Source organism: Capricornis sumatraensis, chromosome 4 (genome assembly GCF_032405125.1).
Source record: "Capricornis sumatraensis isolate serow.1 chromosome 4, serow.2, whole genome shotgun sequence".
NCBI classification, from domain to species: Eukaryota; Metazoa; Chordata; class Mammalia; order Artiodactyla; family Bovidae; genus Capricornis; species Capricornis sumatraensis.
This window is the reverse complement of record NC_091072.1, coordinates 69,517,555-69,531,535: the sequence shown is the minus strand read 5'-3', so window position 1 is coordinate 69,531,535 and position 13,981 is coordinate 69,517,555. Positions and strand designations below refer to the sequence as shown.

At 40.6% G+C, this 13,981-nt stretch overlaps 1 protein-coding gene across 1 annotated transcript in view; it reads left to right on the top strand.

Annotated features, from left to right (window-relative positions):
- The window catches only part of FGD6 (FYVE, RhoGEF and PH domain containing 6), a 103,507-nt gene that overhangs the window by 31,380 nt on the left and 58,146 nt on the right, over positions 1-13,981 (top strand). The window contains exon 3 of the mRNA XM_068971209.1: positions 12,078-12,228. Coding sequence (XP_068827310.1) covers positions 12,078-12,228 — 151 coding nt within the window. The remainder of the gene's footprint in view (positions 1-12,077; positions 12,229-13,981) is intronic.

The window sequence follows — 13,981 nt, the reverse complement described above, 5'->3', positions numbered from 1 at the left end:
GGCATAATCTATGTATCTTTCCCATTTAAGAAGCAATTAAAGGGAAAAAATAAAGACACTTGAAAATACGCAGAAATCTAAACCTGGGGTGTGGGCAGAATGCCTAAAGAGTTGGTGCTGGAATTAAAACTTTTCAGTTTCTGAGTTTGGGATGTGTGTGTGTTGTCTTTGAAAAAGTAAGTAGAAATGTTTTGTTTTGTTTTTTAAAGCAGGAAAGGGTAAATAATGAAGTCTTTCATCTCAGACTATAGCCCCGGAGGCAATGATTTTTATCAGTTATCTTGTGACTCTTTCAGGCTTCCCTGGTTAAAGCGTCTGCCTGCAATGTGGGAGACCTGGGTTCAATCCCTATCCCCTAGAAAAGGCAATGGCACCCCACTCCAGTATTCTTGCCTGGAAAATCCCATGGGCGGAGGAGCCTGGTAGGCTGCAGTCCATGGGGTCGCTAAGAGTCAGACACAACTGAGCGACTTCACTTTTGCTTTTCACTTTCATGCATTGGAGAAGGAAATGGCAGCCCACTCCAGTGTTCTTGCCTCCCAGGGACGGGGGAGCCTGGTGGGCTGCCGTCTATGGGGTCACACAGAGTTGGACACGACTGAAGCAACTTAGCAACAGCAGCAGCCTGTCTGCATACCTTTTATATGCATATATTTATGTAGATAGACACATGGGCACATATATGTGTGTGTTTTTCCTTTTTACACAGATGGATGCACACTGCTCTGTGCCTTGACTCCTTTTGAACCTTGCAATATTGTTGGAGAGCAACCTATACCATTGTGCATAGACCTGTTTCATTTTTAAAATAGCTGTTTACTATATCATTGTATGAATATGCCCAGTTTATTTAACCAGCCTCCTACTAACGGCCATTGATGGAAACTTCTTTTAAAACTGCTTGTTTGTGGTTAAACCTTACTGACTCTGGAATCTGCTTACGTCAAGTGCTCGCATCTGGGTAGGTTATCTTCTACTTTAAGGAATTTTGAATTCCATTTTGCTTTTTAGCCAGTTTTCAGAGTTGTCCTTCCATGCGTATGTGTGCTGTCATTTAGTCGTGTCCGACTCTTTGTGGCCCCATGGACTGCAGCACACCAGGCTCCTCTGTCCACGGGATTTTCCAGGCAGGAATACTAGAGTAGGTTGCCATTTCCTCCTCCAGGGGATATTGCTACCCAGGGATCAAACCTGCCTCTCGTGATCCTGATTTGGCAGGCAGATTCTTTATCACTGAGTCACCTGGGAAGCCCTTGTCCTTCTGTGACTGTATTTTAAATAACAGCCTCAGGGTACTGATCTTGATTTTGTTTCTGTCAGGAGAATACAATCTGAAGAACCCTAGTAATAGAAAGATGGTACTGATGAACCTATTTGCAGGGCAGCAGTGGGGATGCAGACATAGAGAGCAGACTTAAGGGACACGGGTGAGGGGCAGGAAGGAGCAGGTGAGACGAATGCAGAGAGAAACATGGAAGCATATTCACTACCATACGTAAAATAGATAGCCAGTGGAAACTTGCTGTATGACTCAGGGAACTCAAACTGGGACTCTGTAACAACCTAGATCTTCACGACACAGATAATCACAATGGTGTGATCACTCACCTAGAGCCAGACATCCTGGAATGTGAAGTCAAGTGGGCCTTAGGAAGCATCACTATGAACAAAGCTAGTGGAGGTGATGGAATTCCAGTAGAGCTGTTTCAAATCCTAAAAGATGATGCTGTGAAAGTGCTGCACTCAATATGCCAGCACATTTGGAAAACTCAGCAGTGGCCACAGGACTGGAAAAGGTCAATTTTCATTCCAATCATAAAGGAAGGCAATGCCCAAAAATGCTCAAACTACCACACAATTGCACTCATCTCACACACTAGTAAAGTAATGCTCAAAATTCTCCAAGCCAGGCTTCAGCAATACGTGAACTGTGAACTTCCAGATGTTCAAACTGGTTTTAGAAAAGGCAGAGGAACCCGAGATCAAATTGACATCTGCTGGATCATCGAAAAAGCAAGACTTCCAAAGAAACATCTATTTCTACTTTATTGACTATGCCAAATACTTTGACTGTGTGGATCACAGTAAACTGTAGAAAATTCTGAAAGAGATGGGAATAGCAGAACACTTGACCTGCCTCTTGAGAAACCTGTATGCAGGTCAGGAAGCAGCAGTTAGGACATGGAACAACAGACTGGTTCCAAATAGGAAGAGGAGTACGTCAAGGCTGTATATTGTCACCCTGCTTATTTAACTTATATGCAGAGTACATCATGAGAAATGCTGGACTGGAAGAAGCACAAGCTGGAATCAAGATTGCTGGGAGAAATATCAATAACCTCAGATATGCAGATGACACCACCCTTATGGCAGAAAGCAAAGAAGAACCAAAGAGCCTCTTGATGAAAGTGAAAGAGGAGAGTGAAAAAGTTGGCTTAAAGCTCAACATTCAGAAAACTAAGATCATGGCATCCAGTCCATTACTTCATGGCACGTAGATGGGGAAACAGTGGAAACAGTGGGTGACTTTATTTTTGGGGGCTCCAGAATCACTGCAGATGGTGATTGCAGCCATGAAATTTAAAGACACTTACTCCTTGGAAGAAAAGTTATGACCAACCTAGACAGCATATTTCAAAGCAGAAACATTACTTTGTCAACAAAGATCCATCTAGTTAAGGCTATGGTTTTTCCAGTAGTCATGCATGGATGTGAGAGTTGGACTATAAAGAAAGCTGAGTGTAGAAGAATTGATGCTTTTGAACTGTGGTGTTGGAGAAAACTCTTGAGTCCCTTGGACTGCAAGGAGATCCAACCAGTCCATTCTAAAGGAGATCAGTCCTGGGTGTTCTTTGGAAGGACTGATGTTGAAGCTGAAACTCCAATACTTTGGCCACCTGATGCAGAGAGCTGACTCATTTGAAAAGACCCTGATGCTGGGAAAGATTGAAGATGGGAGGAGAAGGAGATGACAGAGGATGAGATGGTTGGATGGCATCACCAACTCAATGGACATGCGTTTGAGTGAACTTCGGGAGTTGGTGATGGACAGGGAGGCCTGGCATGCTGTGGTTCATGGGGTCTCAAAAAGGTGGACACAAGTGAGCGACTGAACTGAACTGAACAACCTTGATAGAGGGGTGGGAAAGGGTGGGAGGGACATTTAAGGGGGAAGGGACATGTTTACACCTATGGCTTATTCATGTTGATGTAAGACAGAAATGAAACCAATATTTTAAACAGTTATCCTTCAATTATAATTAAATAAGCAAAAAAGAATCCTAGTTATAAATGTGTTTTTGGGGAAGGGGATGAATGTTGAATTTATGACGGTAGAAGTTGCCCCTGGAAAATGAAGCAGACCTGATCTTCAAAGTTCATTACACAAAGCTAGTTTTTTGTTGTTTTATTTGTTGTTTTTTCTGAAGCCAGTTTTTAAGTAATCTAGTTTACATTTCAGTGGACACTGGATATTTTCCTCTGGTTTGTTTTCCTAAAGCTATAGATCTCCAGCTTGCTAGTTTTAAAGGCTTGGATGTTAATACCTTGTTTTAAAGGCTTGGATGTTTTTGCTCATTGACAATGAGTAAAAACACTAATTATGTACATTTTATGCTGCAATTTTTTTTTTTTAAACTTCTTTTTGGTAACAAACACCTCCTGTCCTATCCCTTATTTTAGTGATTTTATTTATTTATATTTTGTGGTTATTAAAACATTTAACTCTAAAAAGTTAATACAGTACATGCTGCTGCTGCTGCTGCTGCTAAGTCGGTTCAGTCATGTCCGACTCTTTGTGACCCCATGGACTGCAGCATGTCAAGCTTCCCTGTCCTTTACCATCTCCCAGAGCTTGCTCAAACTCATGGCCATTGAGTCAGTGATGCTGTCTAACCATCTCATCCTCTGTTGTCCCCATCTCCTTCTGCCTTCAATCTTTCCCAGCATCAGTGTCTTTTCTAATGAGTTGGCTCTTTGCATCAGGTGGCCAAAATATTGGAGTTTCAGTATCAGTCCTTGCAATGAATATTCAGAATTGATTGCTTTTAAAATGGACTGGTTTAATATCCTTGCAGTCCAAGGGACTCTCAAGAGTCTTCTCTAGCACCACAGTTTGAAAGCATCAGTTCTTCCATGCTCAACCTTCTTTATGGTCCAGCTCTCAGATCCATACATGACTACTGGAAAAACCGTAGCTTTGACTATACAGACCTTTGTCTGCAAAGTAATGTCTCTGGTGCTTTTTAATATGCTGTCTGGGTTAGTCATAGCTTTTCTTCCAAGGAGCAAGCATCTTTTAATATCATGACTGCAGTTACCATCTGTGGTGATTTGGGGGCCCAAGAAAATAATCTCTCACTCTTTCCCCATCTATTTGCCATGAAGTGAGGGGACTGGATGCCATGGTCTTTATTTTTTGAATGTTGAATTTTAAGCCAACTTTTTCACTCCTCTTTAACTTTCAAGAGGCTCTTTAGTTCTACTTTCTGCCATAAGGATGGCATCATCTGCATAGCTGAGATTATTTATATTTCTACCAGCAATCTTGATTCCAGCTTGTGCTTCTTCCAGCCCGGTGTTTCTCATGATGTACTCTGCATATAAGTTAAATAAACAAGGTGACAATATACAACCCTGACAGACTCCTTTCCCAGTTTGGAAGCGGTCTGTTGTTCCATTCCCAGTTCTAACTATTGCTTCTTGACCTGCATACATGTTTTCAGGAGACAGGTAAGGTGGTCTGATACTCCTGTCTCTTTAAGATTTTCCACAGTTTATTGTGATCCACACAGTCAAAGGCTTTAGTATAGTGAATGGAGCAGAAGTAGATGTTTTTCTGGAATTCTCTTGCTTTTTCTGTGACCCAACAGATGTTGTCAATTTAATCTCTGGTTCCTCTGCCTTTTCTAAATCCAACTTGAACATCTGGAAATTCTCAGTTCATGTACTGTTGAAGCCTGGCTTGGAGAATTTTGAGCATTACTTTGCTAGCGTGTGAGATGAGTGCAATTGTGCAGTTGTTTGAGCATTCTTTGGAATTGGCTTTCTTTGGGATTAGAATGAAAACTGACCTTTTCCAATCTTGTAGCCACTGCTGAGTTTTCCAAATTTGCTGGGGTATTGAGTGCAGCACTTTCACAGCATCATCTTTTAGGATTTGAAACAGCTCAACTGGAATTCCATCACCTCCACTAGCTTTGTTCATAGTGATGCTTCCTAGGGCCCACTTGACTTCTCATTCTAGCATGTCTGGCTCTAGGGGAGTGATCACACCATTGTGGTTATCTGTGTCATTAGGTCTTTTTTGTATATTTCTTCTGTGTGTTCTTGCCACCTCTTGTTAATCTCTTCTGCTTCTGTTAGGTCCATACCATTTCTGTCCTTTATTTTGCCCATTTTTGCATGAAATGTTCTCTTGGTATCTCTGATTTTCATGAAGCGATCTCTAGTCTTTCCCATAGGAAGGCTCTCTTACCTCTCCTTGCTATCCTTTGGAACTCTACACTCAGACGCGTATATCTTTCCTTTTCTCCTTTGGCTTTCACTTCTCTTCTTTTCTCAGCCATTTGTAAGGCCTCCTCAGACAGTCATTTTTCCTTTTTGCTTTTCTTTCTTTATATCTATGTGTGTGTGTGTGTGTGTATGTAATTTCTTTTTCTGAAATCAGTAATAAAAGTCTCAGCCTTACTTATTATGGAGACATCAGTGTTTATTTTTAGTCAAAACAGTTAGCAATGAAGAAGACCTATCAGATGATCTGAGCCCAGAAGGGTTACACCTGTGGAACTTGAGCTTTGTTGAAGTCAGATAAATTTGTTTCAAACTCTTTGTTATCTCTTGGCTTTTGTGTTCTGTCACTCTGGCTCTGCACAGACGACAGAAAATAATCATGCAAGATCTTGTGTTTGGAAAACCTGAAATCGTAACGTGATTATATGAGTCTTGCTTTGTTAGAGGATGAAAATGTTATGTAGGGCAAATTCCCGAGTTGTTCCGTATTTCCTAAAAGAAGTAGACAGAAATCTTTCTTATTTTGGGGGTAGTCATGTGTGTAGTGGGTAGAGAAAATTCCACACATACTGGATAATTGAGAAGAGGACCTGAAAATAAGAAGATGAATGGTTTTTAAAATTTGTTGTTGTTGATTTAATGCCTAGTTTTCAACTTGACAGTGGAATCTGCAATTTCATAAAGGAACTGAAGTGAAAGAGTAGAAAGTTTTCTGGGGAAACTAAATAGAAACAATTTTCCAGTGAAAATTGTAAACCTGTCTTATATACTTTACATTTTATAATATATGACTTATTTAAAAAAATTTTTTCCTGGTTCATCCTTCAAGTTTTCCTTCGTCATTTTCCCCACTTACTCTGTGATAAATATGAAAGTAGCTAAGTGAAGTGAAGTTGCTCAGTCGTGTCCGACTCTTTGCAAATCCATGAACTGTAGCCTACCAGGCTCCTCAGTCCATGGAATTTTCCAGAGGAGAATACTGGAGTGGGTTCATAATCACCAAGTCATAATGAGACAGCATTTGCAAAAGAATTTTGAAATCTTGAAGACTAGCAGGTGTTCTGTTCAGTTTGATCGAGGAGTAGAAAGAAGAGACGAAAGATGACAGAAAGTTGGATTTACGTGTTGTCACTTGAAAATGCGAGAGAAACTTTGAAGGTGAGAATATTGGAGTGAATTTCTTGTTTTCACACTTGGAGAAATTACATGGAATATTCTTTGTTTTGTTGTTTAGTTGCTCGGTCGTGTCTGACTCTTTGCCACCCCATAGACCGTAGCCTACTAGGCTCATCTATCCATGGGATTCTCCAGGCAGTAATACTGGAGTGGGTCGCCACTTCCTTCTCCAGGGGATCTTCCCGACCCAGGGATCGAACCTGGGTCTCCTGTGTTGCAGGGGGATTTTCTTTGTTTCAGGGGCTCCAAATAAGATCACAGGCAAGAGAGGTAAAAGATAACTGGATTTGCCAAAACTGCTTTCAGTGCTTTGAAAACGTGTTCTGTTGATTCTGCTCCTCTTCTCATTTCTGTGTCATCCTTGGCTTTCTCCCGTCCCCTTGCTAGACTCTAATTTAATAGAGGTTCACAAGGATGTTTTGTTGGTGAACCCTGGCAACTTTTATGCCTAGCTTGGCTCTGTGCAGGTTTTATGTTTCTAAAAACTCTTTGAGGAAATAAAATAGGAATCTTTTTTTTAAAGAATTACTTTTTAAAAAGAGAGATCATCCTTGATGTGTTAAAAAGAGAAGTTTGATATACTTCCAGTATAAAATGTACTGTTTATATACAGAAAATAACATGAACAAATAAGTCAGTTTTTTTTTTTAAGTGATGACAGTAAATAATCACCACTCCAATTGCAGGGATCCTTGGCATGTGAGATTGAGGGAACAGTTACCTAAATTAGTAGAAATTTACTTCTGGCTCTCCTTGTCTTTGTTTTTATCCGAGTGTACTTTTGGAAACGATGGCCTGCAAAAGGAGAGCCCAGTTGTGACTCTGTTTGGTTGTTTTTGCAGCTTACTGTCCTTTTATTTCAGTTGTCAAATTATGTAATAACTAGGCAGGAAAGTGTGGAGGAAACACTATGTCTTGTCCCTTTAACCCTAAAAGCAGACTGTATTAGGATGTTATCTTTCTGAGAGTGGGAAGGGAGTGTAAGGAATGGAGGAGCCTGAACTCAGTGACTAGCATAGGCAAGAAATCCATGTTTCATTATCAAGAATCTAAAATTAGATAGGTTTGAAAATTCACGGTTATATGGGAAAACAGAGTAATCAACAGTTTTTCTCTGTTTAGTCATGGAGAGATGAGCATGTATGTGGGTTCTAGGTGGCATCTTTCCTGATTTTGCTGCTGACTCTATTTTCTTTTAAAATCAGATCCTTTGTTGGTATATTTCTGTTTCAATTGATGTGTCAGCCTCATTCTGCTGGTGACTGTTCCTTCCTTGAAGGAAGACTTGAGTTTTTTGCCCCCTCTTTGCCCTAGCTCTGGTGATGTGTTTTCCTTGTATGTTCAGCCCTTCCTCTCAATTTCTGATGTAGCCACCCTGGCTCAGGCTGCCTGCACTATGGAAATTACTTCCTGGGTCTTCCTCCCTCTCTGTCGCTCTGCCTATCTCCATTTCAGTTCATTGGTTTGAGGTTACAAAATTAATACTCCTAGTGTTCTTGCCTGGAGAATCCCAGGGATGGGGGAGCCTGGTGGGCTGCCGTCTATGGGGTCACACAGAGTCAGACACGACTAAAGCGACTTAGCAGCAGCAAAACCCTATTTCGGTCTACAAAAGTTCCTCCCTCTTAAGCTTCAGAAACCATAATTGATCTCTACTGTTTACCATCCAGGTATGTGGGGAGCTGCTTTAGCTTCGACTTAGGCTCTGAAATCATCAAGATGACCTCACTGATGCTAATAAACAATGATATCCTTTCCTCTCCTTGGAGGGGGTGGGATATGGGGAGAGAGGGGTAGGTACTGTGCTTACAAAACTTGACTGGTGGAAGAAGTGCCATTGTCTTCTCTGTTGGCACTAATAAGAAAGATGTATAGGGACTTCCCTGGTAGTCCAGTGGTTAAGACTTCATCTTGCAGTATAAGGGGTGTAGGTTCGATCCCTGGTCAGGGAACTAAGATCCTACATGCCTCTCATCCAGGAAAAGTGAAACATAAAACAGGAGCAATATTGTAACAAACCCACTGAAGACTTTTTTAAAAAAAGAAAGAAGTGTGGTAGTGACATGCATCTTGGAGATATATTGAGGAGATCTCTGAGGTCCACTGGAAGGTCTCAGTCTCCTTGCTGAAGGCCTGTAAGATGCGTGTAAACTCTTCATGCTTCTTGACAGCTTGGCACCTGTCATCTTCTCCAAATATTAACTACTCACAAGAGATTCCTTTGGTAGGCAAAATGGTTTTTTTGTTTTGTGAATACCAGCATTCGTCTGTACCATTGATGATGATGCCCAGAGATCCTTTTTCCTTTAAAAACCATAATTTTTCCAGTATTCCCCCTGCTCCAGGCCTTTATCTGGCATCACCAGTACCACATACATTATCTGAACTTCTGCAATTTAACACCCATTGGTTTCTAATATCCTTTTTGTTCATTCAATAAAAATATATTGAGGGCATATTACATATCAAGTAATGTGATGGCAGTTCAACTGAAAAAGACAATTTCCTTGTCCTTAACAGTTTATATTTTAATGAGAGGGAAAAAAATGTACCACCAAGTAAGAGCATGTAGGATTGAGAAGAGTCAGATAATCTAATTTGGAGTAGGTAGAGGATGGCCAGGGAAGGTTTTCTCTAGGTAATCAATTTTCAGAACGAAAATCTCCTGAAGTTGTATGGAGGTAGATTTTGATACTTGTTTTTAATATTTAAAGCTTTTTATTCCTTTGATCCTTATTTAAATATTTTATTTATTTACTTTTTGTCCCCTTGTTCTTAAATGTTAACTTTTGTGAACTTTTGTGTCCGCAAATGGATGTGGCAACCAACTGGTTGTTGTCTTCTTTAAAATAGTTCTTCAAAAAAAAAAAAAGTAGCTCTCCGAATGTTAATCCAGTGTTCTCTAGACAAAAGAAACCTAATTTCCTCATAGGTGCCGCAGCTGTATTGCTATTTGGAATTTTTATACTGTTGAATCATAAAGAACTCATGGATAGGCTAATCCAAAAAATCAAATTACTGGGGTTTTGTTAAAACCAGCTTCTGATTCATTGGGGTGGGGCGGGACTGCAGTTTTATTTTTCTAAAAAGCTTCCTGGTGATGCTGAAGTTGCTAATAGACTGAATATGTTTTGAGGAGCAGGGTTTCAGAGGATGTGAAGAGATTAAGAATGAAGATAAAAAGCAAGTTGAAGGTATATTTCCTTCTGCTTATAGGGATGAATGTCTCTCTCAATCACCTAATTACCCAGCTGGGCTGGGCTCCTATCCCTGCACCAAGAGACAAGTGAATATTGCCAGTGATTTGACTGCTCTGCTGTCCACCCCACCCACCACCCCAGAGGTGAATCTTCTCTGTGCCAGGGGGAGCTGTGATAAGATATGCACCCACCTAATTGAGGCTGTGATATTACTCCCTGAGGCCCTCTGCCCCTGAGTAATAGGAAACTGTAACTTTGGCAGGAGGGAGTGTTCTTTTGGCATTCTGCCTCCATCCAACTGGTGTGTATAACAGTTGGGCTTCAGGAATGGGTTCTGAGGCAAGTCTGTATCCTACAATGTGTAATCAGGAACTGGCAGAAAATTTAACTTTTAAGATTCCCGTTAGAAAATCTCATGACTTGTTAGGAATCTTGGCGGTTGAGTGACCTGCCCATGACCTGAAAAGAAACCTGCCACAGGGCATGGAACTGTCGCCTTATTCTGCCTGAGTGTCTTCCCTGCTGATTTTCTATGGATCTTTTTCCTGACTCTGCTGTTCTGCAGATATTCTTACAGACTACAAACAGGAAAGGCATTACTACAGTCCTTTTCTTCCTGAGTCTTCACAACTAAAGCTAGAATTACTTCTGTTGCCTTCCTTGAGAGCTTTCCTATGGAATTCCCCTCATGGATTGGATTGCCGCAGTGTCTTTTAGATTCAAGAATTCTGTCTCAGTATACAGAGTGAGAAATGTTGTTGTCAGGCTGGTGAGGAGGAGTTGATAAATGGCCTTGTACAAGGGTTTTCAAACTCCAGCCTGTATCCCTTCGGGGCCCTGCATCTCTATAGAGCTTCTGATTCAGCAGGTCTGGAGCAAGCTGGGGATTCTGTGCCCATCCTCAGATGTGGTTACATGAAAGGCAGCAATGATGAGCAGAGAGGTGGGCACATGTTCACAACAGCACATGGATTGTGCATCGTGGTCACCATCATTACCTCCCAGTACTTACAGATTTGTTCATTGCTTTTTAAAAAAAATGAACCTCTGAGACCTAAGGAAGCAACACCTCTTCTAATGTTGAAACATTAACGTGATCAGTAACCCAGGCCACCTCTTATGAAGCTTCTTGGTTTGTGTTTGTAGAGACCTGATTATCCAGAGTAAGGGTATATTAAAGCATAGGATAGGGGCATCTGGGAAACTTGCTCCTTACCCACCTTCTTGTCACAGAAGTACATGTTAGGTTTGGTCTATTTTTTTGTTTTTAAGATTTATCCAGTTGTATTTATTTTTTTGGCTACACCAGGTCCTTGTTGCTGCGGACTTTTCTCTAGTTGCGGAGAACAGGAGCTACTTTCTAGCTGCAGTACACCGGCTTCTCACTGAGGTGGCTTTTCTTCTTGTGGAGCACAGGCTCCAGGTTGTGTGGGCTTCGGTAGTTGTGGCTCATGGGCTCAGTAGGTACGGCTCACAGGCTTGGTTGCCCCTTAGCATGTGGAATCTTCCCAGACCAGGGATGGAGCCCGTGTCCCCTGCATTAGCAGGTAGATTCCTAACCACTGGGCCAGCAGGAAAGCCCCATTGGGTGTTGTTTTTGGTTTTTTATACAATTTTTAAAGATCACTTTCCATTTACATTTATTACAAAATATTGGCCATATTCCCCATGTTGTAATACATTTGAGTCTGTCCTACACTTGTACCTTCCCCCTGCCACTAGTAACCACTAGTTTGTTCTCTGTATCTGTGATTCTGCCTTTTTAATGTTATATTCACTGGTTTGTTGTAAAAAAACAAACAAACAAACATGTTTTTCAAGATGATCCATTTTAAATCCAAGATGAATTTGGGTTTTTGACAACTGAGATGGGGAAAGGGAAGGGAGAGTTTGGTTGATCTGACTCTTTCCATCCCTCCAGATCCCTTAGCTGTGCTTTGCTTACCTCTCACAATTTTTGTGTGTGTGTCTGTGTGTCTGTGTGTGAGTCACTCAGCCGTGTCTGACTCTTGCAACTCCATGGACTGTAGCCCACCAGGCTCCTCTGTCCATGGAATTCTCAAACCTGTGTCTTCTGCATTGGCAGGCAGGTTCTTTACCATTGAGTCACTAGGGAAGCCCTCACAGTTTGTTTTTGGTAGGATTTCTTGTTCTCAAGTGTGTCTAAGGCGATATTCTCTATTAAAGCAGTTCTGGAGCATCCCAGGAGGGACACAGTGATCTGGACCTTGGTCTTGGTGACCTTCCTTCAGATGAAGAGGAAGTCAGCAACAGTTCAGATGAAGATGATGTCAGCTCTGCTTCTAGTAAAGGGGAGCCTGATCTGCTGGACGATAAACAGGTATGTTGTTGGTATTTACAAGTTTCTACTTTTGTGTTTTTTGGCCTCTCAGGACACTCAGAAGTAATATTGATTATCATGATAGGCATAGAATCCTTCCTTAGTTTTCAAAACCTTATAAAACATCTTTCTAGTTATTTAATTCTTGCTATATGTGCCTGAGATGTTTTCATATTTCAAAGAACATATCAAAGAACATATCATCTAGAGATTATTTAGTAATTTTTGAGAAATTGTTTTTGGTAATGTCCTTTGATTTTCTTTTGATAATAAAAACCCTTCTTAGGATTGCTTCCTGTACTGCCAGTGATTCTACTTGAAAGAAAGGAATTAGATGCATTTCATCCTCAGTCAGGTCTTTTTAGGGATAGAATAAAGATTGCTGTCAGTAGTACCTCAAGATGTGCTTTGAAATAATCTACTCTGTGTGTATTTTCTGTATACATGAAGCAGGATTGTCCATGTACTGGTAATTATTTAAGATGTATCACAGATACATGGGAATTCATGACACTATTTCTCTAGTTTGATATGCATATGTTTCATTTTAAATCATAATTCTTTGAATAAAGAAATAGTTGCAATGGAAAAAAAATAGTGTTATCAGCAATATCCCCAGAATGTGTTGAAATGTTACAGGAAGGTGGAATTTGAAAGGATTCACATAGCAAACTTATCAAGCCCTAGAGAAAATCCATGTCACTTAACTCCCGTGTCATAATTTATCAGACCATTGTGCTTCCTCTTTACTATAGTTTTGCTTTGTTTAAATTAACTTTCAGCTTTAAGTGATTGGCACATGTTTTGTAATTGTCTAGATTTAAATTCCAGTGCCACCACCTATGATCTCAATAGCCTTGGGCAAATTATTTAACCTCTTTGAGCTAAAGAACTCAGTGTTATGAAGAAAAATTAGTACTTATTTCATAGAATTGTGTCAACTAAATTAGTTGTTACGTGTAAAGTCTTGGAATACTGTCCAGTACGTGATAAGAATGCAATGACTCTGATATTTATTATTCACAAGACTTCGTTTCTATAAAATATTGGATCGTGGAGTTGGGCAGAGCCACTAGTTTCTTTTGAGGTGATAAAAACGTTCTAAACTTAGCTTGTGGTGATGGTTGCACATCCCTGCACATTTTAAAAAGCCATTTAGTTATATATTTTAAAAAGACAAAAATATATTTATGAAATGTGAATTATATCTCAGAAAAGTTGTTAAAGAAAGATAAAAATCCTGATAAAGGGAAAATAATTGTGCTAAGAGAAAGGTTAGTACAGAGGAGGAGGGCACGGCAACCCACTCCAGGATTCTTGCCTGGAGAATCCCGTGGACAGAGGAGCCTGGCGGACCACAGCCCATGGGGTCACACAGAGTCAGACACGACTGAGCGACTGCACACAGCACATGCATAGCATGTAGTCCATATACATCAGCCAAGGGTGGACCACAAATGTGGCTGCAGCCAGCCAGTAACTCAAGGAGAAAAGGTGATAGTTTCCAAAAGAAGTCTTTGGCGTAGAAGCATAGGAGTACACCTTCTTTTATAACTTCTTTGGTTTTACATTTCTCAGTTTATTCAGCGGGACAGTAATGTTGTTTCGAGTCTCAAGCAGGCTAATCGTTGCCAAAACACTTTGGAAATCTTCGTGACTCAAAGAAATGTCTGCACGTTAAACACGTGTAATGTACATCTGTGCTTCTGTTTGTAGTGGATTGTATTAGTTTCATAGGGAGGTTGTTACAGAG